Source organism: Siphateles boraxobius, unplaced genomic scaffold (assembly GCF_051911475.1).
Source record: "Siphateles boraxobius isolate OS27281-9 unplaced genomic scaffold, OSU_SipBor_1 9, whole genome shotgun sequence".
In the NCBI taxonomy this organism is placed as follows: domain Eukaryota; kingdom Metazoa; phylum Chordata; class Actinopteri; order Cypriniformes; family Leuciscidae; genus Siphateles; species Siphateles boraxobius.
Window position 1 is genome coordinate 16,854,078 of NW_027509219.1, and position 25,544 is coordinate 16,879,621.

At 41.2% G+C, this 25,544-nt stretch overlaps 1 protein-coding gene across 1 annotated transcript in view; it reads right to left on the reverse strand.

The window, feature by feature from the left end:
* The window catches only part of hmcn2 (hemicentin 2), a 149,402-nt gene that overhangs the window by 75,414 nt on the left and 48,444 nt on the right, over positions 1-25,544 (reverse strand). Inside the window, exons 23-36 of the mRNA XM_077224262.1 lie at positions 22,250-22,377; positions 21,402-21,647; positions 21,056-21,139; positions 14,779-14,976; positions 10,648-10,778; positions 9,983-10,130; positions 9,641-9,767; positions 9,394-9,551; positions 7,171-7,449; positions 6,955-7,097; positions 6,179-6,329; positions 5,856-6,089; positions 4,268-4,381; positions 3,955-4,142 (exon numbers count right to left, since the gene is read on the reverse strand). Coding sequence (XP_077080377.1) covers positions 3,955-4,142; positions 4,268-4,381; positions 5,856-6,089; positions 6,179-6,329; positions 6,955-7,097; positions 7,171-7,449; positions 9,394-9,551; positions 9,641-9,767; positions 9,983-10,130; positions 10,648-10,778; positions 14,779-14,976; positions 21,056-21,139; positions 21,402-21,647; positions 22,250-22,377 — 2,329 coding nt within the window. The remainder of the gene's footprint in view (positions 1-3,954; positions 4,143-4,267; positions 4,382-5,855; positions 6,090-6,178; positions 6,330-6,954; positions 7,098-7,170; positions 7,450-9,393; positions 9,552-9,640; positions 9,768-9,982; positions 10,131-10,647; positions 10,779-14,778; positions 14,977-21,055; positions 21,140-21,401; positions 21,648-22,249; positions 22,378-25,544) is intronic.

Below are 25,544 nucleotides of genomic sequence, written 5' to 3' on the forward strand. Positions count from 1 at the left end.
CACTCAACGACTAGGTTCCACTTCTAAAGGCGTAAGCACGCTACCCATTTCTAGGGGGTGCTCGCAGAAGTGATGGTAACTATCACATGTCCCTGTGATAGCCACCTGAACCTCCGCGTTCAGATGTAAAACCGCCCGGAATCTCCGGGGGAAGAACGCGTGTGCCATCGTGCTCCGTCCCTGAAAGAGTTTTCAGGGGAAGTCAGGAAGGCTGTCGATGGGAACCAGGTCTAGTTGGGCCAATAAGGGGCAACTATGAAGACCTGTTCCTCTCCTGACTTGGCACGTAGGTGCAAGCGACGGGCGCAAAAAGACAGGAGCATTGCTCAACACAACATGTAAAGATCACTGGGCTTCAGGAGCATGTTCTGCTCAGCACTTGAGTGTGATAAGTTCACTGAGCTTCAGGAGCATTCCTGCTCAACAGCTGAGTGTTATAAACTCACTGAGCTTCAGGAGCATTTCTGCTCAACACTTGAGTGCGAAGAACTTCACTGAGGACCAGGAGCATTTCTGCTCAGCACTGCGTGTGACGAATTCACTGAGCTACAGGAGCATTTCTGCTCAACACCTGAGTGTGATGAACTCACTGAACTACAGGAGCATTGCTGCTCAACACCTGAGTGCGACGAACTTCACTGAGTTTCAGGAGCAATTCTGCTCGACATGAAGTGTGATGATTTCACTGACTTGAGCAGGCGCAAGGCGACCATGAGTCGCAGTCACTTTTAGAAGGCTCACTTGGGTTAACCGCATTTCTGCGGGCCCCTGGGGCAGCTGAGACCCAGTGTTTGTCCAAGGGTAGTCCGCTCGGTTTACACAAACACTGGCGGAAAGATGAAACCGGGGGCCAACTGAGCGGCCCCGGAATGGTCATGACCCAGCTGGACCCAGGGGATGGAGTCTCCACTTGCCCTGGCTATAACTGTCGTGAGGCTCGATGGCGGCACGATTGAGTAAAGCGGGAAGAGTGGAACAAGGCGTCCTCAGAAGCTTCTGACTCCAAGGAGGAGGTGACGGGTGAGTTGTGACATGCAAGGGAAGCTTGCGCAACGGTCGCAATGTCTTACAACTCGAGGCACGAATGCCCGTGTAGTCGGGGGTCGCCCAGGCCCCCGTTAAAACATGCCCTTTGTACATGGCCCCTCTGTTGAAGAGGGTTTGGCAGCAGACCGGGATGAACTATAGTCACACAGTGTGAGCTGCTCCGCCACGGTCACCTCGGGACTCGATATGAAGCTAGCGCTGAAGCGGTCACATATGGAGGAAGCCAAAGTCTGCGACTACCATATACCCCAGGAGCCTCTGAAAGTTCTTTCAGTGGCACCCTTTCTTACTTCAACACCAGCTGAACACATTATCATTGGAGAGACGTGTTAGACCGAGTCCATCTCCAAAACTGAAAAAGAGATACTCAGCCAGTGGGCGAGATTACTCTCTTCCAGTTGACCTGAAGACCCAACGGGCTCTGGAGCACTCGAGGGGAAGGACACTGTACTGATACTCCACCCTTACACGCCACACACAGGATGGCCTGCGGTGCGGAAGGTAGAGATCTAAAGCATATGTCTTTCAGGTCGGAGCTGCAGACCAATCTTGGGCCAAGATGGTCACGACCCACACCTAGTAGCACGAAGAACAAGTTCACAACTGGCCTTCGTACCGGCTGGAGGAGCGGCTATATCAAATCCTTCGCCAGCAGGATAAGATAAGCACGCACAAGTTAGGAGCACTGCTCCACACTCGGTGCTATGAATATCACTGAATTTTCAGGAGCACGTCTGCTCAACACCTAATGTGATGATTATCACTGACTTGAGTGGGGTAGCCGAGCCTGGGGTGGGGCAGCAAAGTAGAGATAGTGGTGTTAGTGTGCAGTGCAACACTTACCTGTCTCCATTAGTGGCAGGGGGACGTGAGAAGGCGGATGACCGGGTCCTCGAACTCCCCAAGCTGCCTGCTGGCGACCAAGGGAAGCTGGGGGATGTAAGGCTATTAAAGGGTCACACCGCCAGACTGGTCCACTTGGGACTCAGGAACAGAAAATTTGCTCTTTTTCTGAATATGTGGGTACCGCTGACCCCATTTTTATAGGGGCCAGCGGCGGAACAGACACACACATAACAAAAAACTCCAGCCGGCCCTCCAACCAGCCAGAGGGAGTGGATCGTTGACCACTCCACGAGCAACTCCTCCATCCCTGAGAGCCCGTCCAGGTTCAGCGTTTCCTTTTGCGCTGATGCTTACCACCTGTTTTGGCAGCGCCTGGAGCAGGCTGGGCGTCCCTTCCGCGGCCGGCTCCACGCCGGAACCTGGGTGAAGGCTGCTGCGATGGTCCGGCGGGAGCTGAGGCGGTTGCGGGCGGACGCCCTCGGCGACGAACAGGCGGAGGATCTGACCTCTGCGGGCGGGTGAAGGCAGCAGCGTACCTCCGAGGCAGGATGTGCCGGATGGCCTCCGTCTGTTTCTGCCCACAAGCTTTGTAACCCTTGCCCGTAAGAGCAGACGAGAACTTACAGGCTTTAGAGGGGTGACGAGGATCACCTCTCCAGGAAGAGGCCGCCGTTGGGCATAACTGCATCGCAACGGCCCGCTCCACCGGAGGGATAGCCTCGTAACCCTTCACCGCTCCCCCATCAAGGGTAGTGAGGGGGGAGGAGCTACTCAGGCGGTTTCTGGCAGAGAAAGGTGCCATCCATGCCCTCGTAAGCTCCTCATGCACTTCAGGAAAGAAAGGAACCGGGGCGGCGGACTGAGAACCAGTACGGCCCGCCCCGATATACCAATCATCTAACCGAGACGGCTCGGGACACGGTGGAGGGTTCCACACAAGCCCTACCGCCCCGGCGGCCTTTTTCAGCATAGCTGACATTTCTGGATCTGGCTCGGGCAACACTGGTCTCCCGGAGGGAGGCAGTGCAGCCGAGTCGTCATCTCCAGAGTTCAGCTCCCCCTCCGATGCTGCGATTGACATCGTATCCCCTGGAGGGGCCCCAAATGACACGGCTGGCCTGTCCATTACAGAGGGACCAGCGGGATCAATGGGGAGCTCCACCGGTTGCGGTGTGAAAGAGGAGTGAGGGACCCACGGGGCCTGGCCGGGCGGATTACCCCTCACTGTGATCCTCAGATCACCCAGCTTGGACGGCACCCCAGTCTTTGTCTGGGAAGGTAACCCAGAGGAAGAACAAGGGCGGGGCCCAGAGGTGGGGACTGCACCAACGCTTTTGACAAAGGCGAGTCTAGATCTCAACACCGAGATGGCCATGTTCCCGCAGTGAGAACATGACTCATCCACGAAAGCTGCCTCGGTATGCTGTAAGCCCAAACATGCGACACAACTTTCGTGCCCGTCAGAGGGGGATAGTGCCAGACCGCACCCAGAAACGCACAGATGGAATGGCATCTTGAAAAAGACGCACTCACACCCGTGTTGCTCTTTTAGGAAATGGGACCGTCACCAGTGCCGGAGCACACAGGGAATGACCACGGCAAACACTGAGTAGTCTTTCAACCAACAGTGAACCACTCACTTCTCGCCCTCTAACCAACCGTCAACACATAAACAAACAATAGAAATTTGATGCTGTTAAAACAGCAGTTGAGAGCTGAGAAGCTCGCGATCACCGCTGCACCACACTATAGAACACCAACACTGGAGAGGTCTTCCCGTAAGAACACCGACACACTCGCTCGTTGAATACAACAGCACTCTTCAGAGACATCAAAGACGAACGGCTCCGAAGCGAAAGGCAACTAGTGCGTGCATCCACTTCCGTATTTATACCCGGGCCGCAGGGGCGGAGTGTGTGATGCAAATCACGCACGCCAAATTCCATTGGCTCGTTCAATAGTAATCGAAGATGATAGGCTCCCTAGCGTGATCCCAATTCAGTCGACGTCGACTACGTCTGACGTTATCGACTGAAAGGGAACTGGGCTCATGAACATCACCTCCAGCAGTTTCCCATCCTCAAGTATCTGATGGTGAGGGTCGCTGTAGAGGGGCAGACCATCCTTCAGCCAAGATACAGATGGAGTAGGGTTTCCAGTGACATCACACCGCAGTAATACAGTGGTGTTGACCACAGCATTCACTTCCTGCATGAACTCGTCAGTCTGACCATCAATCACAGGAGGAACTGCATAAAATACACAAAGAGTCACATTTATGAAGATCATTAATCCTGATTATTAATAAAGCTAACAAATGATGCTCATATATTTGAATGCCATAGATATCTATCTGATGGATTTACTTCCTTACCCAACACCTCCAAGTCATAGTGCATTTTGTCCTCTCCAGCTTCATTCACAGCTTGGCAGGTGTACTTCCCAGCATCCTCAATCTGTACTCGTGGGATCTGCAGGACATGCCCTCCTGAAGAGGAACACACAAACAAACAAACAAAAATTCTTTATATACTGTATATATTATAGCTGTCACGTGTATGTTCTGTTTTGGTTTAATTCTAGTTCCTGTTTCCTTTATTCTCATTTTCCCGCCACTGGTTTGTTTCCATGGTTGCTAATTAGTTCCTCACACCTGTTCTGTTTCTACGTTGATTACACAGTTTGTATATAAGCCCTGAGTTCTTCTTAGTTCTTTGTCCTGTATCGTTTATGATAGCATGGTTGTGCTTTTCTTCCTTAAGTTCTCCTATGTGTTTCTGTTGGATTTATTATTAAAGACTGTTTTTATTTGATTCCTCAACTTTGTATGCATCATTACAGCCAGCTCATGACAATAGCATTTGTCAATGTTTTTATCTTTAAGACCAAGATGGATTGCATAGTTTTTAACTACTATAACTAAAAAGAACCATGGTGTTAAGATGGTAATACCAAGTTGTTGTTTATGTTTTACATGTTAATGTGACATGCTAATAACAACATAAATATATATATAGAAACAAAATTAAACATTTAGGGTCAGTAAGATTTTGTTCTTTTTTTGAAAGAAAGTAATACTTTTATTAAGCAAGAAGGAATTAAATTAATCAAAGTAGCAAGTAACGGAATAAGACTTTCTATATCAAATAAATGCTGATCTTTTGAACTTTGTATTCATCAAAGAATCCTGAAAAAAACGGTATCATGGTTGCCACGAAAATATTTATCAGCAGAACTGTTTCAACATTGACAATAATAATAAGACATTTTTCTTGAGCACCAAATCAGCATATTAGAATGGTTGCATCCGAAATCACATACTTCCCTACTATATAGTAGGTGAAAAACAGTGTGTGACAAGAAGTCCGAATTCACAGTACTCATAAAAAAGTAGGCAAAAAGTACGCGGATGACCTACTTCTTCCAGCGAGATTCTGAAGTGTGGATACGATAAACACTTTACTATCCCATGAGGTCATGGGAGAGGATTTATGAATGGCAGTGACGCAACGTAACTGACGCTGGTAGGTCACATGATAATGACAACATGGTAAATGTATTATGTCCAGATTACATTCATACTACACACACTCATACTATATAGAACATACATTTTTAGTAAAATATAATTATATATATAATTGATTAACATAATTTTATAAATAAATACCTACTCAAGAGAGTATGCGATTTTGGACGCAGCCAATGATTTCTGAAGGATCATGTGACACTGAAGACTGGAGTAATGACTGTTTCAGCTTTGACATCACAGGAATAAATTAAATAATTTTAAAATATATAAAATCAGAGAAAAAAACATTTTAAATTCTATCTCCCAATATTGCTGTTTTTATTGTTTTTCATCAAATAAATATAAAAGAAAGGATATAGTTGTATTAATATTCCATTTCATGTCTAAAACATGCTGTCATGGAACAAAAGGAACGTTTCACTCCACTCACCAGGTAAAAGCACAACTCCGTCTGAGCTGGTAAGTTGCCGGCCTTGTCTGTGCCAACTTAGTCGAGGAGGAGGAATGGCATTGCTCTCGCAGGACAGACTGATGGAGTGTCCCAGGACCACCTCCCGTCTTTCAACCATCCCTTCAGTGTCATCAAGGTCCTCTTCATCCCCCTCTCTTTCTCCCAGTGAGAAACCAGCAGCACCATTTATTACCCGATGAAAGGTTGGAGGAACTGATGAATTTTGAGAACCAAACGTGAAAATCTTAAATAATCAAATACAGCAGTAAAAAACTGTGTATCTGGGTATAATTTGCACTGACCCTGTATAGTGAGGTGGAAGTCTCTCTTATCCTCTCCAGCAGAATTGGTAACCACACATGTGTACTGGCCCTCATGGGATAGCATGGCATTCTCGAAGTGAAGCTTGTAACTGTTCACTCTCAGACCGGTGTGTGTATTCCCATTCAATAGCTGTGGAACATGAATAAGAGAGTGTTTTTACATGACTATTTTGTTCATTATTCCTCAAAAGCTGATTAGAAGACCCCTGGTGCGATTTCAGGCCCCTTCCTGGACATGAACTGCTGTGGCTCAGAGGAATATTTATTGCTTTAATTTAAGTATTTGATTCATTTCTTGAACCCGTTTCAACCAAATAACAACTAACCAGAAAAGAAAACAAAGAAAAACACTTTGATTTGATGAGTGGCTTTTCGATGTATACAGTCCAACAGCACTCTCAGTCTGTGAATTAGTGGTGGAGATTTTTCATGGACTCTTTGGTAGGCGGTGACAAGTGACTGTCTTTAGAGTGAGTCACTGAGGGGCTGTTTACACCTGGCCACTTCATGCGTTTTCACAGATCGGATAGCTACCTGATTTATCAAAACGATTCCATTTACACCTGTTCACATAAATGTGTTTTCACAAAATGGATATAAATCCAATCTTCAAGTCCCGCGCTATGCAGATTTAATGGACTTCACGTCACCGAAAGCAACAGATATGAGCTGCATTTTAAATGCACAAATCTTCAGCTCATTTCAAAATCAAAGGCTATGGATGAACCTGAGAGATACTAAACAGATATACGGACCTGTCCATCTTTGAACCATTGTGTTACAGGTTCTGGAAATCCTTTGGCCAGGCATGACAAGATCAGTGTCCCATTAATTCTCACTTTCTCTTCTCTTCTGCCAAAGCTGAGAGTCGTAGAATCCCCCTCTATCTGTGGAGGTACTGAGGAAATGGCACAGCATTAATCTCTGACAAAAACAAACAACATTCAGCCATGAGTCCCATGCCTACCTACCCATAATTCTTAGCATGTGGTGTCTGTGTGCTGTTCCAGCCGGGTTGGATGCTCGGCAGGTGTAGGCACCAGCATCGTCACCACGGGCCGCAGCCACACGCAAAAACTGTCCACCCTGTGTGTATGTGAGCTGAGGGCTGGACACAATGGGCTGGTTGTCCTTTAGCCAAGTGATAGTGGGAACTGGGATCCCCTCAACTTCACATTGAAGAACAGCAGGGAAGCCCAGAACTACAGTCACCTCCGAATTCTCACCAGAGTCACGAATCATGGGAGCAGCTGTGGAAAGACAGAATAGAGATTGGAGGATAATGAGGATAATAAGGACAAGTTTTTGGGTGTTTTGAAAACAATGGGGACCAAAATTTCCCGGATAAAGAAATGGCTCTTTTTAGTGAATCAAATAATAATAATAATAATAATAATAATAGAGCCCAACCAGTGTATTCTGATTCTTGAATTCTGATTCTTTATCAAAAACATGACCAGTGTAGTCCAATCCTTTAATGACTCAGGTCTTGATTCAGGTCTTTTTTGTAAATAAAAACCATACAGCATAACCACTGTAGTCTGATTCTTGGATAAATGACTCTTATGATTGAGTTCTTTTTATGGATTGTTTCCACCAAGCGGTACAGTACAGTAGGCTACAGTACGATTTGGGACGGTAAACGCTGATCTGGCTTGCGTTTCCACTGCCAACAGTACCCTTACTTGATAGGTGTGGAAGAAGAAGAAGAAACCCACACAGTAAACAACAATGGAGGACATACAGCGGATCTTGTTCTTTCTTCTCAACATGTGGCTGTTTTGTCAGAAATTGTCACAAGACAAAAAAAAATGTGTTGCAATGGTATTGTTTTTCAGCTGTATATTAAAAAATGGCGTCTCTTGTGTTGTCATTCCCCTCGTAACACGTGCAAGTGACGATTCTCTGGCAACCAATCAACGTTCTGCAGTGAGTCTAGCTCCACCCTTTAGGTACCGGACTACTGTGCTAGATACCCCAATGGAAGGGTATCAAAAAAGTGGTACGGGTCCGTAATTTTGGTACAATTCACAACTTCTGACAATTGAACCAGAAATACTTACATACCATACTGTACTGTATCATATCGCTCGATGGAAACGAGCATCTAGTGAATCAACAGACATCACAACCAGTGCAGTCTGATTAAAAAATTAATGAATCTAATAAGAATCATACAGTGCAAACAGTGTAGTCAAATTCTTGAATTAAAGGGATAGTTCACCCAAAAATGAAAATTCTGTCATTAATTACTCACCCTCATTTTGTTCCAATCCCATAAGACTTTTGTTCATGTTCGGAACACAAATTAAAATATTTTTGATTAAAATCAAAAATAAAAAAGTATTCTCGTCATTTGATAAACTTAAAGTTGAGCCACTTGGACTATTTTAACGATGTCTTCACTAACTTTTCTGGGTTGGCAGATATAAATTACCTAGCAGCCTATGAAGGAGTGAGCCAGCTCTCAGATTTCATCAAAAATATCTTAATTTGTTTTCCGAAAATGAACGAAAGTCTTACAGGGTTGGAACAACAGTGTGTGAGTAATTACTGACAGAATTTTCATTTTTGGGTGAACTAACCCTTTAATGATTTTTACGCGCCAGTTCTTTTCAATGAATCAAACATATATAGCTTATAATTTCTGTTATGTCGTATTTAAAGGCACACTGAAGTGCCTTGGAACGCGCAGCTTTGTATGATGTGTTGACGTAATTTCCACTGAAACAGGAAGCTACGGCTATATTGAATGGCTCCTCCCCCTTTTCAAATAACCAATAGCGTTTAGTTTATCTCACAGATTGCAAGTCATACTTGACAGCACCATGGAACGGAATCCGAGCGCTGATGATACTTTAGATTCTAAATAGCATTTGATTGGACAGAAGATGTGATGAGAAGCTGAAGTCCGCCGTGATGTCATAAAAATTTGTGATCCATTTTAGCGGAAGTGAGAGACTGTACATTTTGAATTCTTATATCTCCTAAATGCGAATTTTGTCATTGTTTTGGAAAACACCAGCTTATTCATAACCTTAAGGCTAACATATTCATACTAAAAGCTAAAAAAAATAATTTTGATTTCAGGGGACCTTTAAGGCTTGTAAGAATTAATTACATAATAAAAGAATCGTTGATAGAAACTTGTAGGAACCGTTCAATTACTTATGATTCCCGTCCCTACCGTTTACCTTGTACATTCAGCCTGATCTGCCGTGTCTGAGTCCCAGCATTGTTACTAGCCACACACTGATACAGGCCACGATCCCTCGGCCTGACAGACTTCACCCTCAACACCTGTCCCTTCTCCAGAAATTCCACATGAGGGTCTCCATTACGGGATAAAACCCTAAGAGAGAGGGAGGGTGTATACAAGCACACATGAGCATAGGAGCTGGAAAAGAGGAGCATGTAAGTGTGTTCGTGTAATTGACTCACTCTCCATCGTGACTCCATTCCACTGTCGGCAGTGGGCGGCCGCTAACTCTGCACTGCATGTCCACTTCCTGCCCCGCCATGACGGTCAGTTCCTGCACTCCTGAGGAACCTGAAATTGCTGGTGGAGCTAAATATACATAAGAATAAATGAGAAATCAACTACAGGGCAGAGTAATCCTGAGGTCATTCCAAAAACCCAACAAAAACTAAAAAAAAAACTAATGGGAGTCAAATGTTACAAGTTAAAGACAAAAACAAAGTCCATTATTTTACCTAACATCAATTTGTTTTGTTTATCTCAAGGTTACTTTAAATTACAATGCCTGTCTATCTATATTTCACCTTGTACTTCAATAGTATACTCCTTCCTGGCTTCCCCAGCAGAGTTCTGGGCAGTGCAGGAAAAGCGGCCAGCGTGATCATGCTGAACACGATAAATCTTTAAAAGCCTTTTTCCATTCTGCAGATACACCCCTGGGGTCTCCAGTACCTAGAAGCACAAAGCGGGTAATTGATTTACAAGAGTAGCGGCCAAGACGTGTGATGAATTTCAGGGCCACAAGGTGGAACTATGCTACCAGCAGCATACTGGAGGATAGTCATTCAGGTGCATTGAAAAACTAAACAAAACTAAACTAAATAATTTTTCCTTCTTCTGTTGAACACAAAAGAAGATATTTTGAAGAACTATGGTAATAAGACTGTTGATGGTTGCCATTGATTTCCATGGAATTTTTTTCCTACTTTATTTTCTAAACTACTACCGTCAGCTGTCTGGTTACCAACATTCTTCAAAATACCTTTTTTGTGTGTTCAGCAGAAGAAAAAAACTCATACATATTTGGAACAACATGAGGGTGAGTGAATGATAACAAAATTGTCATTTTCGGGTAAACTATTCCTTTAATTTTGATTGTTCACTTGTGGCATTCTGCGGTCAGAAAAAATTACTACATATTTATATAATGAAATGTTTATGAAAAATCCCCCTACAAGAGGAAACCTACAGGTCTGTTATCTTTAGTCCAGATAATGGTTGGGTTTGGAGTGCCGAAGGCATCACATCCCAGTGTCAGTGGCTGCTTCAGCGTGACCGTCAGATTCAAAGCCTGACCATCATCTTGGATCTCTGGAGGAACTAGATTTGTGTAGACACAGAAATCATTCAGCATAATTGAATCCATCATATAATTAATTAGGCATGCAATCAAGCAATGAAAGACTTTCAAATAAATCTACTGTAAGTACCTACTCTAAAACCAGAAATATGTTTCAATTAGCTCCTACATATATTATACCAGATATATTTAGTATTATCATGAATATTATTAAAGGGATAGTTCACCCAAAAATGAAAATTACCCCATGATTTACTCACCCTCAAGTCATCCTAGGTGTATATGACTTTCTTCTTACAGAAAAATACAATCAGAGATATATTAAATAATGTCCTGGCTCTTCCAAGCATTATAAATAGGAGTGGGTAACAATATCAAGCTCTTCTTCTGTTATATCAAAATCCTCAGACATTTCTCTTTAAAAATTCTCTTTTTAGACCTCTAATTCGTGACAGGTGTTTTATTTTGCTCTATCCTCTGTGCTTCCGCGTTCGTCAATACATCATGAGTAAGGTCAAGGAGTTACTCTTTCGCCGTAAATCGATGCGTACGGCCGTCTATTGAAAGCTAGTTATTTTAGCTTATAAAGTTTTAAGTATGGATATTTTTCTTACACAAGTGCTTCGCTTTTCAGAAGGCCTTTATTAACCCCCCAGAGCCGTATGGAGTACGTTTATGATGGATGGATGCACTTTATTGGGCTTCAAAATTTCATCATCTATTCACTGCCATTATAAAGCTTGGAAGAGCCAGGACATTATTTAATATATCTCTGATTGTGTTCATCTGAAAAAATAAAGTCATCTACTCCTAGGATGGCTTGAGGATGAGTAAATCATGGGATAATTTTCATTTGGTGAAGTATCCCTTTAAAGAGAAAAAGAGTGTCATACAGACATTTGTGTCACAAATTGCATTAAACACATTGTTTTTACTATAAAAAACGTCTCGGTTACGTATGTAACCCTCGTTCTTGAGTAGGGAACGGAGACGTTACGTCGGATGACGACTAATGGGGGTTTCGCTTAGAACACCTATTGACTTCGAGTATTACAAAACGAGCCAATGGCGATGAAATGTCATGGGTCTGCGGAATTTGCATTGCGTATCTCCGCCCCACCGCGTGGGTATAAAAGGAGGACGCCGGCAACATGCAGATATGTCTTCGCTGAGGAGCCGAGACTGAACTCAGGCTTCTACCCACCGGTACAGTGGAAGTGGCAGGGAGACGTAACGTCTCCGTTCCCTACTCAGGGAAGGAGGGTTACATGCGTAACCGAGACGTTCCCTTTCGTAGTCACTCCGAGTTACGTCGGATGACGACGAATGGGGGTCCCCGTGTAATCACGCCACTTCACAGCGGTCTTCCAGTGCCCTGCGTAAAACTGAGACCCCTGTCGTAAGACTAGCAAGGACTCCTATTTAACACATGAATACCAAGGTACACTGGGGAGCATATCCCATAGTTTAGAGGAAACATGCAAAATATTGCCAGCCCAAACGGGGGGGACTTAGAAAATACACATATGACCCGAAGGATGCATATGGAGAACACTGGGGTGTCCAGCCGCAGGTGGAATATTTCAACCCCAGGGGTGGCAAGGTGGCTTGCCAAGGGAAAGACACATGCTCAAGGAGGCTTACAGTGGAAATACACATGTGGGGGTTACTCAGGGGAGGAACCATGCACACGGAGGCACCTAGCCGACGCACAGGCAATAGACACTGGTGCCAGCGTCAGCAGTGCTGGAGGAACTCATGGCCTCAGAGAGGAGGCTCACCTGAGGAATATATCGCACGTATCCAGTCCGTAGAGTGGAATGGCGAGCAAGCGAGACACCTGAGCGGGTCAAATACTAGCTGGTAGAAGCGAGTACATGAGAGGACACTGAGTTAGGTGTCGACCAGCCTGCAGCTCTGCAGATGTCTGTTAGCGAGGCGCCATGCGCTAGAGCCCAAGAGGACGCCACACTCTGGGTGGAGTGGGCGGTCACACCAAGGGGGCACAGTCGACCTTGCTGCTGGTATGCCAAAGCAATGGAGTCCACTATCCAGTGAGACAACCTCTGCTTGGAGAGAGCCTTTCCCTTCAGCTTCCACCATAACAGACACAGAGCTGGACTGAGGTCCTGAAACTCTGCGTTCTGTCTACATAGGTGCGGAGAGCACATACTGGACAGAGCAGTGCCAAGGCTGGGTCTGCCTCCTCCGAGGGCAGCGCTTGCAGGTTCACCACCTGGTCCCGGAAGGGAGTAGTAGGAACCTTGGGCACATATCCAGGCCAGGGTCTCAGGATCACGTGAGGGTAAGCCGGCCCGAACTCCAGACACGCTTCGTCAACGGAGAATGCGTTCAGGTCCCCTACCCTCTTGATAGAGGCCAGTGCAACCAGGAGCGCTGCTTAAGCTCCACTGATTGCAAAGGCTCAAAGGGGGGATGAGAGTACCGGTCAGCCCCAGACTGGTGAACATCACCTGACTCCGAGAGCATACGGCCACTTTCGTCGCTCAGAGAGCAAGGTCAGTGGCGGCGCGCAGCTCACTGAAGAGCCTCTGGTCAGTCCCGCCCTCCTGCATGTCCATGAGCATCTGGGTCAGGTAGACCAGCAGAACGGTCATGGGATGCAGTGAGACAGCTGCCTGTCCTGTGGCACTATAGGATTTCACCACAGATTAGTGTAGACGAAAAGAACTACAGGCTTTGGACGGGTGCCTAGGATTGCGCCGGGAAGCACTCTGAGGACATAGTAGCATGGCAACAGAGCGTTCAACCGGGGGAACCCCAGTGTACCCATGGGCAGCGGCCCCTGAGGGGAGGAAAGGCGGATGAGACCAACGAGAGGACCAGTGATCTCATCATGCACGTCCGGGAGGAAAGATATTGGGGTTTGCCTTGGACGCGTCGGCGGCCTAACCCAAAACCAATCGTCCCGGGAAAGCATGGCCGTCATCTCCGGATCAGACTCAGGCACAGCTGTATGCAGTTGTGACGAGTCGTCATTTTCAGTAGAATCAAGCCCACCTAGTGATGCTGCTACAGACACAGCATCATCCTCTGTAGCTTCAAATGAAAACACACGGGCCACCTGAGGGTAGACTCGTGGAATCATCAGTTCCCTAGCGGGCACCGTCATGAAAGAGGGGGGGCTGGGGCGTGGACACAGAAATGCACGGGCGAGCCGTCTTTAAAAAGACGTGCCGTGTGCGAGCTCTTTTATGAGAGGAGAAAAAGCTCCGCGATGTTGAAGCGCACAGGGAGACACACACACACTGGCAGATCACTGCACAGATCAGCAGGCACTGTGAGCTCGCTGCAGATCGCCGTCACACCAACACCGGAAAGAGAAGCTCGTCTCGTAGAGCGAAGACAGAGATGATTGTGGAGTGAAGAAATACTCTTGGCTCCGAAGCGAAAACATATCTGCATGTTGCCGGCGTCCTCCTTTTATACATACGCGGTGGGGCGGAGATACGCTATGCAAATTCCGCAGACCCTTGGCATTTCATCGCCATTGGCTCGTTTTGTAATACTCGAAGTCTATAGGTGTTCTAAGCGAAACCCCCATTCTTCGTCATCCGACGTAACTCGGAGTGACTACGAAAGGGAACTCCAGTTTCATCATTTTTAATAATTCAAGTTTAAAAAAATCAGTAAAAAAGATTCTATAATTACATAATAATCTTTAATATTGAAAAAAATCTAAAATATCTCAAATATATTAAAATATAAATAAAATCTAATCAATATAATTTATTAATCTATTATTAATTATTATAAACTTATTATTTATAATTTTATGAATATCATTTTATAATATAAATAATATATTTATATATATATTATAATGTTTGTAAATGTGGATTTTATATTTATAATTTGCAGTGGATTATTTTTGTCCTATGACAGGAATGCTTCATGTAGCTCTTGTTGGGTATCAACGATCTAAACAAGACTAAATAGACATTAATTTCAAATTTATTATAAAGCTATTGGCCACTGGAAATGCTGCAAGTATCTCACCATTGACCTTCAGCCTGGTCTTCCTCTCCACTGATCCTGCTTCATTAGTGGCCACACACTTGAAGTCTCCACTGTGACTGGCTGAAGCTGAGCCAATCACCAAAGCGCTATCATCACCCAGAGACACACTGTGCTCCGATCGCTCCATATGGATCTCCAGGCCATTTTTGAACCATCGCACCCAAGGAGCAGGAGACCCTAGCCAGGGGATGACAACAGAAAAAAACAATTGAGTGAGACAGAGAGAAACTGTGTGTGAAAGAGAAGACATCGATCAGAATCAGAATTCCCCACACACACTGAACACACGGCTCGCCAGAGCTTAAAAAGAAGACCAGATATCTATCCATCTGACAGCAAGACAGCAAAGAGCAGAAACAAAGAGGACGCCAGTAAATTTCATTGCCTGTCAAGCAGTACTTCAAGGTGAAACACCCTGAGTGAAGATGCCAGACACTGTATATCAGAAGAGATCTGATCAAGCGTAAGAACACTAGATTTATAGCTCAAAGACACAAGTCTAGAGACTTCAGGTCAACAGTAAGGGGAGTACTTTAAACACACCAATGAGGTCCTATATCAGCCTCCAAGACCCCTTTAACAGATGTGTTATGAACTTTACTAGGTTTATCTTTAAGTGACGGGGCAGGGGGCAGGGGCTCTTAACCTTGAACTTGTTTTACAGTCATGTCTTAAACCTCCTCAAGAGCCATTTAAGCAGAAATGACAGACACTGAGAAGTCGTTACTTGTGTTTGGTTTCACGCAGAGCGCTTTAGATGAAACTCTTTCATGTGACATGTAGAGTCTATACAATGGTGGAAGGAATATAGTAAGAAAACAAAAGGTTCAAAAAGTATTTTGACAATTTTGGACTTTCAGACATAAAGGGATAGTTCACCTAAAAAGTCTAAATTCCACAACGGTGTCATTCCAAACCAGTGTGACTCAATTTCTTCTGTGAAACTTAAAAGAATATACATTGAAGAATGTATCAGGGTTTATCTGTTTATACATGAAAGTCAGTGTGGTCCAGTTTGTGTAGTTTTGGACCCTATTGACTTTCATTGCATGGACAATGCAGGCTCATTGGAAAACCGTGCTGGTGACAACATTTCTAAAAAATTACATTCCATTGCTTCTTGCACGTTTCACAACACGTTCAAAGTGAAATGTCCAGTGAATGGCTCTAAAAGAGCATTCAGTTTTATCTGATGAACTTGAATCTGGCAATTTTGGTAGCCGTGCGAATTGCAGCAATTCACAAATGAAATGTCCAGTAGGTGACACTTAAAGGTTAAATCTCTATCGTGTTTGAAATGTATGTACCACCTACATTAAACCTAACCGAGAAAAGAGAAAAGAAAAGAAAATGTGAGATAAAAATATAAACATGCCATTTTAGCCTACTTCTACAAGTCTTTGAGCTCTTCTATCATGAATCATGTTTACTTGTACACAAGCCCTCTTCATTGCACTAGGACAGTACGTGAACCAAAGACAGTCTCACAAATGTGGTTTGAAATTGCTGGTGTTTCTGACGTCACAAACTACCTTGTAACCAATCACGTCAATGTGCGGCAGACTTTAGCATATCCTTAACAGCAAACTACTGTAACAGGGGAGTCTTGAGAGATGCCAGGTTATCCCAGTATATTTTTCTGTTGACATGAAAAATCGGGTAGATTCAGCGGGTGTATGATGTATACTATGATGTTAGGATGAACTACACCTTTCTCCACTGACGTTCTGCGTTTCTGATAATTGTTATTAATTGTTATGCGAATGGGAACATGGTTTGTGTAACATTAGCAACACATTATTACCTGTTTGATAACATAGTCAAGCAAAAGGCTAATCATATGAATTATCGTTATGTGTCTGACGTTCTAAAGAGCGATACCATTGTGCAGCGTTTACCTCAGTGAGTTGGCCGAGTGTATCTGTGAGCTGGCGTGAGAGGAGGCGGGGGTAATTAGCATATTCATTAATTTGCTAACTAAATTAGGCAAGGGTGTAGAGTTGCATTCAAACTTTTTTAAAGCATGAAGAAATTTCTTTTCACAGAATATTTTTGAATATGTCATTTTGGTGATCAAAGATGAGTTGTAAGCGGTAAAATTATTGACTAGAGGGGGACTTTAAAATGTTACTTTAAAAATCACACTACATTTTTCAAAATGTTTTCTTTTATGTTCCACGAAAAATGTAAGTCATACGGGTCTGAAACGACATGAGATTCAGTGAATGATGACAGAAAATATCAAACCAGGAGGCATTCCCTAGTGGAAAAAAAGTATACTTTATTGTATTTGTAATATATTCCCTTTTTCAATAGGACATTGCAAATATACTAACAAAAATTTACTATCTTTAAATATATTAAAAGTATATTAGCATCATGCTTTTACCTATTTTAACAATACAACTTTTAACACACTTTAAAATAATTGTACTTTAGTATATTTTCTAAAAATATATTTTTCAGTGAAAATTCAGTGTATTTATTTGCACTTTATTAAAAATATATTTTAGGTATATTTTAACTGTGTGCTGGAAATGATCATTGTAACAGTGCATTTAAAACTACCCCTACTTTCAAAATACATTATAGTATACAATAGTATTTTGTACAAAGTATAGCTACTATAAGTTTTATTAGTCTATTAATGAACATTTGTTATTGAAGACAAAGTATGGAATTTGTAGTATTTGGAATAAGCCAAAGGTATTAATGTGCCTATACTTTTTACTCACATACTGTATATCACACCACGATAGCATCGTGGGCAAGTGTGCCAACATGTGCTGTGGGGGACCTGAGTTTGGGTCCCGGCTCGTGGACCTTTCCTGATCCCGTCCCCCCTCTCTATCTCCCACTTCACTTCCATTCTAGCTACTGTCCTATCCTAATAAAAGGCGAAAATGCCAAAAATATATAAATACACTTATGGCATATTGCTTGTATGTTTCGAAGACACTCGTAATGAATTTGTAATGTACTTGTAACACAAATAAAGTACACTTTAATATCACTAATCAAGCATGTAATTAGTCCCCTACACAGGTAAAGTATACAAAGTATACTAGAAGTTGGTCCAATTTAGTACACAAAAGTACACTAAATACACTTAAAGTTATGCTTTACTACAATTTAATTCCAACTAAAAAATACTTAGTACAAAATTAGTCGATTCAAAATAGCACACTTCAAGATAACTAATCATTAACACACTTGAAGTATACTGATAATTAGTCTGGCTACAAGTATACTTAGCATTTTTTTCACCAGGGTTTGCAAATAAATGATGCTAGAGCTTTTCTCAGAACCAACTTTGTTTGAAATAACTTGTAACCAACTGGTGCCAACTGAGGTCAAATTCACACAGGTGTCTTATCAGAGTAAGTACAGATGTAGTTTGTCACATTAACTATGAACTTGATCATTGTTTGACAAGTACAAAGTGTATAAATACTTTTTGTCTTCACTTTCTTACAATCTTTTTTTTTCACACAAACTAAGTAGTTTGTTTGATCATATAAATGTCACTTGTGTAATATTTTATTACGTAATTCGAAGACATTCATATATTTTAAGTGTATCTAAAGTGTCTAAACGCTTTTAGGGGACACTGTATACAATAAGTCAGTTTTTTTTTCTTTCTGAACAACAAACCAATCAGAAGTGGATGGAAGAGAACTCCCAGAGCAGATGTTTACAGTCATAATGTTTGGATTGATTGTTTTTGTGACTTAAAGAATGATGTGCAGCTGGTCCCGTTTACATTACAGTATAACATTAGGTGCAGTTTATTTGTCAGAAATCTCTCGAACAATACTTCAAATGATGCGCGTTATAAAAAGAGGCTTATGTGCGTTCCTTGGGTGGAGTCATGTCTTTCAGTGCGAGCCAGATGAAATGGATCGGTCTGAAAAGGACAGACTTCCTCACTCCTACTCCTTTTGGCACATTTTAAATGTCTTGCTTATTTAACACACCTGCAGAATTGTGACATTCTATTACAACAAACCAGTATGTATGTTTTGTATATAGATGTTTTAAAAAAGAAAATTTAAGGGCCACTAAAATCATCAAACAGAATTGCAAAAATAATGATTATTTCCAAACATATAAAAATAATTATGATGCTAAAGCAGTGGTTCTCAACCAGGGGGGCAGTGCCCACTATGGGGCCTTGGCAAACTTCTTAAAATGATTTAAATTTGATAACATAACCTTAATTAAAAAGCACAAAAGAAAATAAAGATTTGGGGTTTGGTGTAAGACTTTTTTCAAGCAATAATTTTATTCAACATGGATGCATTAAATTGATCAAAAGTGAAAATGAAACATAATTTTACAGAAGATTTCTGTTTCAATAAATGTTGTTATTTTGAACTTTCTATTCATCAAAGAATCCTGATTTCTAAACGATCTTTTAAAAATATTTATATATAGTTTTTATTAATTTCTATTTTAGTTTTATTATTTTAGTTAAACTAAATGGATAAGGTATTAATATGTGCTTTATAAGTACTAATAAACAGCCAATATCCTAGTAATATACATGCTAATAATCTAGTTTAACTAGCTAAGTAGTTAATAGTGAGAATTGGACCCTAAACTAAAGTGTTCCCAAAATGTTTTTTTATAGTTTTGATTTAAGTTTTTTAGTTAACTCTAATAACCCTGATCATAACACAATAAGCTCAAATCGACTGTAAAGCTTGTGTTTGGTTTGCTATTTTTCTGTGAAGTGTGATTATTCGGCAAGTCATCTTATTTCACAGACAGACACATTCTTCTAAGCACAATGTTTTCCATCATCTGCCACCAAACATGCGAGACAGCACAGCCATTTGCACTTATTTACAGTCATATCTGTATTAAATACCTCTCATTAAGAGCAACACAGATGTCTGAAATTCTCAGTCACCATAACAACATTAGAGATACAGCACAAATGCAGAAAAACAAACAGCAATTCGGCACAAATTCCAATTAATAGTAAGGATGACTTGAGAATCTTTGTTCTGATTCAAGACAGACTGATAACCGCCTCTTTTCCAGCTGTAAAAACGACCCATCAAACCCTGTACAATCGCTCTTAGCCCTCCTCCTCTCCTCCTGCAACAGTCCCTAATTAGGATTCCTTTCCAGGGGGCCATCTCATACAGGAAAGCAGATGTTGCCCACAGAGACAGAGGAGAAGAGTCGTGTTCCAGCTGCTACACACACACACATATCATGTCATATCCGCGACATGCAGGGTTGCCATGGCAGGTTTCCGTCAAAACAACACCTATTAGCTAACAGTGTGTACGGGAAGAGCTGGGTACATATCACAGTAGTGCATTTCATAAACAGACACAAATTCACACCAAACACCTCTCACTCCAAGCAAGTGAAGGCATTTGACTTCCTCTCCAGGTCTGTTTATGTGAATTGAGTTGTTAAACCTGTGCAAAGTTTTACCCAACGAGGATGTCACCAGCAGCCAAAATGAGGCTGCGCTGAGAAAAGAGACCATATGGTAAGAGACAGCAGAAAAAAAACGAGACTCCCAAAGAAACCAAGATAGCTTTCAGTACAGCTTTTATCACATCACTACCTCACACACACACACACACATTTGTTTACTTAGATATCTAAATGGAGTCATACCATAAACAAATTGCTTTTATATAAAGCTATTTATAACTACTACAGACAGCTTTTTTTTATTACAAGTATTCCTTTATTTGCTTGCTTGAATTATTGTTACTGAATCAATTGCTTAAATTATTTATATACAAAAGTTCAAAAGTTTGGGGTCATTACGTTTTTTTTTTTTTTTTTTTTAAATAAATTAAAGGGGACCAATTATGCCCCTTTATACAAAATGCAATATAAGTCTCAGGTGTCTCCGGAATATGTCTGTGAAGTTTCAGCTCGAATTTTTGAGTTGAAGCAAAAACATGCCATTTTTGTGCATGTATCTTTAAATGCAAATGAGCTGCTGCAGCAGTCACGCTGTTCAGCAGCAAAATAAAAAAAAGCTAGTAAAGCTGGTTGACAATAGATTTTTCGCTTGTTAAACAAGTTTAGACCACCAACAACTTTAAATTACATTTCGTTTTTTAGAATACTCTTTTGACTTTCAAATGATAATAAACCAAACATTAACCCACGGGAGCAGAGAAGAAAATACACAACATGTAGAGAAATATATCCGAAAACCAAAATCATATGCAGATGATGACCCAGTTTATGTTATGCTGGTCTCTCCATGACCTACCTCGTGCAGGGCAAGGGATGACCACTCTGCTGTAAGCCACACTCTCGATGATGGTCTCTGCATTTGTCTCAAAATAGGGGCCCTCTGCAACCACATACACAGTTCACAAGGTTATGATAAAAGACCCAAAGCCAAAGGTCAACTTAAGGGACAAAGAGGAGAGCACAGGAACACAGGGATTTGTTTCCATATCCACTGGTGATGCTTACAATTGCATATAAGTCATGTTTAGTCATCATTTAGATTGGCTAGACTAGGGATAATGATTTATTGCCTTCCTAAAATGTTTTGATGTGCAGTTCTTTGTACAAAGACAAATGTTCATAGTTATGCACAACAGACGTACCTAACACTTCCAGGACAATCTCAATGGTATCTTCTCCAGCACTATTCTTGGCTACACAGCTGTACGTCCCACTGTTGGAGTGCTGGACCGCCTGGATCTTCAGCATCCTGTCACTGCCCACCAGAAGTCTGTTGTGAAACCAGCTGATCTGAGGGCTCGGCTCTCCTTGGACCACACATGGCAACACAACTGTCTGGCCAATCAGAGCTTTAAGAGATGTAGGTGCTGGCTGAATCCTTGGTTTAGCTGTAAGGATAAAAAAAAGTTAAAAGTCTGGTTTCTTCATTGTTTGATGGTTCGTTTATCCCGGGGAATTAATACATTTCTACACAGGCCACACTATACAAAAGGTACCATGGTGTTTTCATACACTACCGTCCAGAAGTTTGAGTTCAGTAAGATTTTTTAATGTTTTTTAAAGAAGTCTTTGTATGCTCAACAAAGCTGCATTCATTTAATCAAAAGTGCAGTCAAACAGATATATTGTGAAATATTATTACAATTTAAAATAAGTGTTATTTTATATTATATATATATATATATATATATATATATATATATATATATATATATATATATATATATATATATATATATAATTCATACCTGTGATGGCAAAGCTGAATTTTTTAGCATCATTACTCCAGTCTTCAGTGTCACATAATTCAAATATGCTGATTTGGTGTTCAAAAACACATTTATTATTATTATTATTATTATTATCAGTGTTGAAAACAGCTGCTTAATATTTTTCATGTGAAATTTTTTCATGTGTTTCCGTGATTTCTTTGATTAATCTGTTTCATTTTTTTTTTCCACAGATAAATCTTGAGATTATTGGATTGTACCTTGTACTTGCAAATTGTAGGTGAGTGAGATGTTGCCAGCTGGGTTAGCAGCAGAACAGGTGTAGAATTTACTGTCTATCAGCCTGACATCACTAATCTTCAGAGAACCAGACGGCAGAACGGTGAACCTGCGTAGGAAGAGATCAAAGGTCAGGCTGTGAAGTCACAGGAGTTATGTTTTAGAGTGAGCATATCTGTTAAAGAATAATGTTGCATCTCAATTCGACTACTTATACTACGCCCCAAAAATATGTACTCTTTTTGTGAAGAAAAAGTGCATACTTTTGAGTGTGTACCAGAAGAGTAGATAAGCTTTGGGGTATCACATCATAAAATTGCTAGTTACATAGTTAAGTGCATCCTGTCACGTAAACCGGCCTGTCAATCATCTTGTCACTGTAAACACCCTCCACATTTCATCTCATTTACTACCATATTAGAGAGAGAAGCAGCACGTTGATCTGCAAGTCGTGGGTCTTTCTTGCGGAGACTCTCATATTTTTGCATAATGATGCATTTAAAAGTGAATGGCCAAATAAAAGTTCACATTGTTGTTCCAGATGAAACACAACACGGATATGATTAAATATATTTTACCAGGTTAAATGTTGATTATTAGTCACTCAAATCTCTTTATCTACTTCTCTAATCAATCGCCAGTTGCATATATCCGCCATGTTAGTACTTTTGAACTTAATCCACCTCTCACGCGCAATTGGTCTCATTCATGAAACACGAGCAGAACGAATTTTTGTGTAAATCGTGTGTAAAGTGGTTCTGGAGTAAATTTTCGGATTCATTAAAATGTTCGTATTTTCCAAATGTTAGTTGGTACGCAAGAAATCTACACCTGCTCCCAGCCACGCGTAAATAATGCGCTTAACACCCGAACGTTTGCTCATTAATAAGGCTGCATTTTAATTCACCTTAATCGGGTACATATCTACACAGCATTTTGAAAAAATATTATATATAGTAATTACATACGGTTTTTCTTATTATGATAGCCAGTAATAGCATCTGCAGATGGTGGTCCTTCTCCAGTTTTAATACGATTTTTCCGAAGTGAACTAATTCGTTTTTTGCTCTCAAGCTTGATGTCGAACATTTTCTTCTCACTTCTGGGAATGTTCGATTAACAGATGAAACTCCATTGACTGCATCTGTAATATGCTGCCAAGCTTCCTTTTTTTAGGACCCGACACGCCACTATGTACGCTTGAAAATAAAATGTGGCGTTTTGAATGAACTTCTGATAATAAAACTTCAATTTCTGCATCTGAGAAATTTTTCTTTTCATTCGCATTGATGTCATAATATGATGCCCATATATAGTTGTCAGTCGGATTTAATGGGCGGGATTTATGGTAATTGAGAATGAACGTGCACGCGCATCCCATTTACGACTGATTGGAATTCATTAACACACACACACATTTCACGATCACATCTGACGTTTACGAAGTTTTTGTGAATCCGGAGAAGAGTTTTCGGGAAGGTCTCTTTACGCGCAAATCACTCGTATATTTACGAATGTTTCATGAATGAGACCCAATGGGTTGTGGGCAATATGGACTTGGACTCACTTCGACTTTTGTCATACTCTTTTCAACATACTATTCTTTGGAACACACTTATTCTAATCTCACATACTATTAAGGATGGATACTATGCACATTGGGACGCAGTGTAAGTGTGCTGTTTATGAATGTGTGGACTTGTGCATTATGCACACAGCTTTCTAACTTGCACAATTGAAACCAATTGAGAAAATCAGATGCAGTTTTTTTGCTTAGCAACTTTATTATGGCAACCTAAATACAAATACAACTAATAAATCTGAAAGAAAGCTACAAGCTACTATATTCAACAAACCCCATTTGGGACAAACTACTCCACCTACCACAAATTTTCTCACTAATCTTGCACATGTGGACTAATGAGGTCACTAAACAGTAGATCACCAAGGTCACTAAATAGTGGATCACAGTCAAGATCCGTACCCAAGATTGGCTTTAAACAGACTACACAAAATCATGTGAAAAACGCAGTTATTATGATCAAGCATTTATGATTAAAAAAATCTGATTTTGTTTTAATAATTTTTGATTCTATGCTAGACAAAGCATTAGTTTAGGGGAGATTTTTGACTTTCTCTTTCATGCTTTCTTTACAAGGCATTATGTCTGCCAACTTGAATATTTCTGAAATAGCATCAGTTTTGGAGTGACTGTTTCTTTATTTGAGCTCTTAACTGTTTACACTCCAAGGCGTGATCTTCGCTCCTCTGACTCTGGCCTTCTGACTATTCACTCAACTCGCTTGCGCTCTATGGGTAACAGGGATTTTTCTTCGCTTGCCCCATAACTCTGGAACTCTCTTACATATGTGATTAGACATGCTGAATCTTTTAGTGCTTTTAAATCCTTTCTTAAAACTCACTTTTTTAGACTTGCATATATGTGATTTTGTTGTGTACTAGTATATTGTATATCTTATATATTATATTTTGAATATTGTATGTTTGCAGTATGTTTAATTTATTGTTTTGTATGTTTTTATCTCCCGTTATTTATGCATTTACTTTTTACCTTTACATTGTATCCTTTTCTGAGTAAAGCACTTTTAGAAGTAACATTTAAAAGCGCTATATAAAATAAAGTTTATTATTAATATTTCTTCTTTTTTATTTTTACAAATCTGCCATCTTGAAAATTTACATTTACGCATTTGACACACGCTGTTATCCAAAGCGACTTACATTGCGTTTCAAGGTACACATTAACATTCTTATCAGTTCTAGCTTTCCCTGGAGATCGAACCCATGACCTTGGCGGTGCAAGCGCCAATGCTCTACTGTTTGAGCTACAGGAAAGCAATTTACAGTGAATATTTCTAAAATAGCATCAGTTTTGGAGTGACTGTTTCTTTCATTCTTTTTTTTTAACAAACCATTATGATTGGCAACTTGAAAATGTAGTATGAAATGCATTGCATTTGCAATTTCTTAGCTATATAACTGGGACTTAAAACGTATGACAAAGTAAAATAAATATATGTGGTTACACGACAATATACAACATTTTATTTTTAGATTAGTTCAAACTCCCCCAGCAAATTCCAACAATCTGCAGATTCTGGATGGATCAGTAGGTACAGCATGTTGGGGCAGTTTAAACCAGCCTGTAGAAACACATGTGCACGCTGGCAGATTTGGACTATGGGTAATTAGGGTAATCAGGAGTTCCGGTTTCGGAATCAGGAGAGAAAGAGAAAGAAAAAGAGAAAAAAGAGA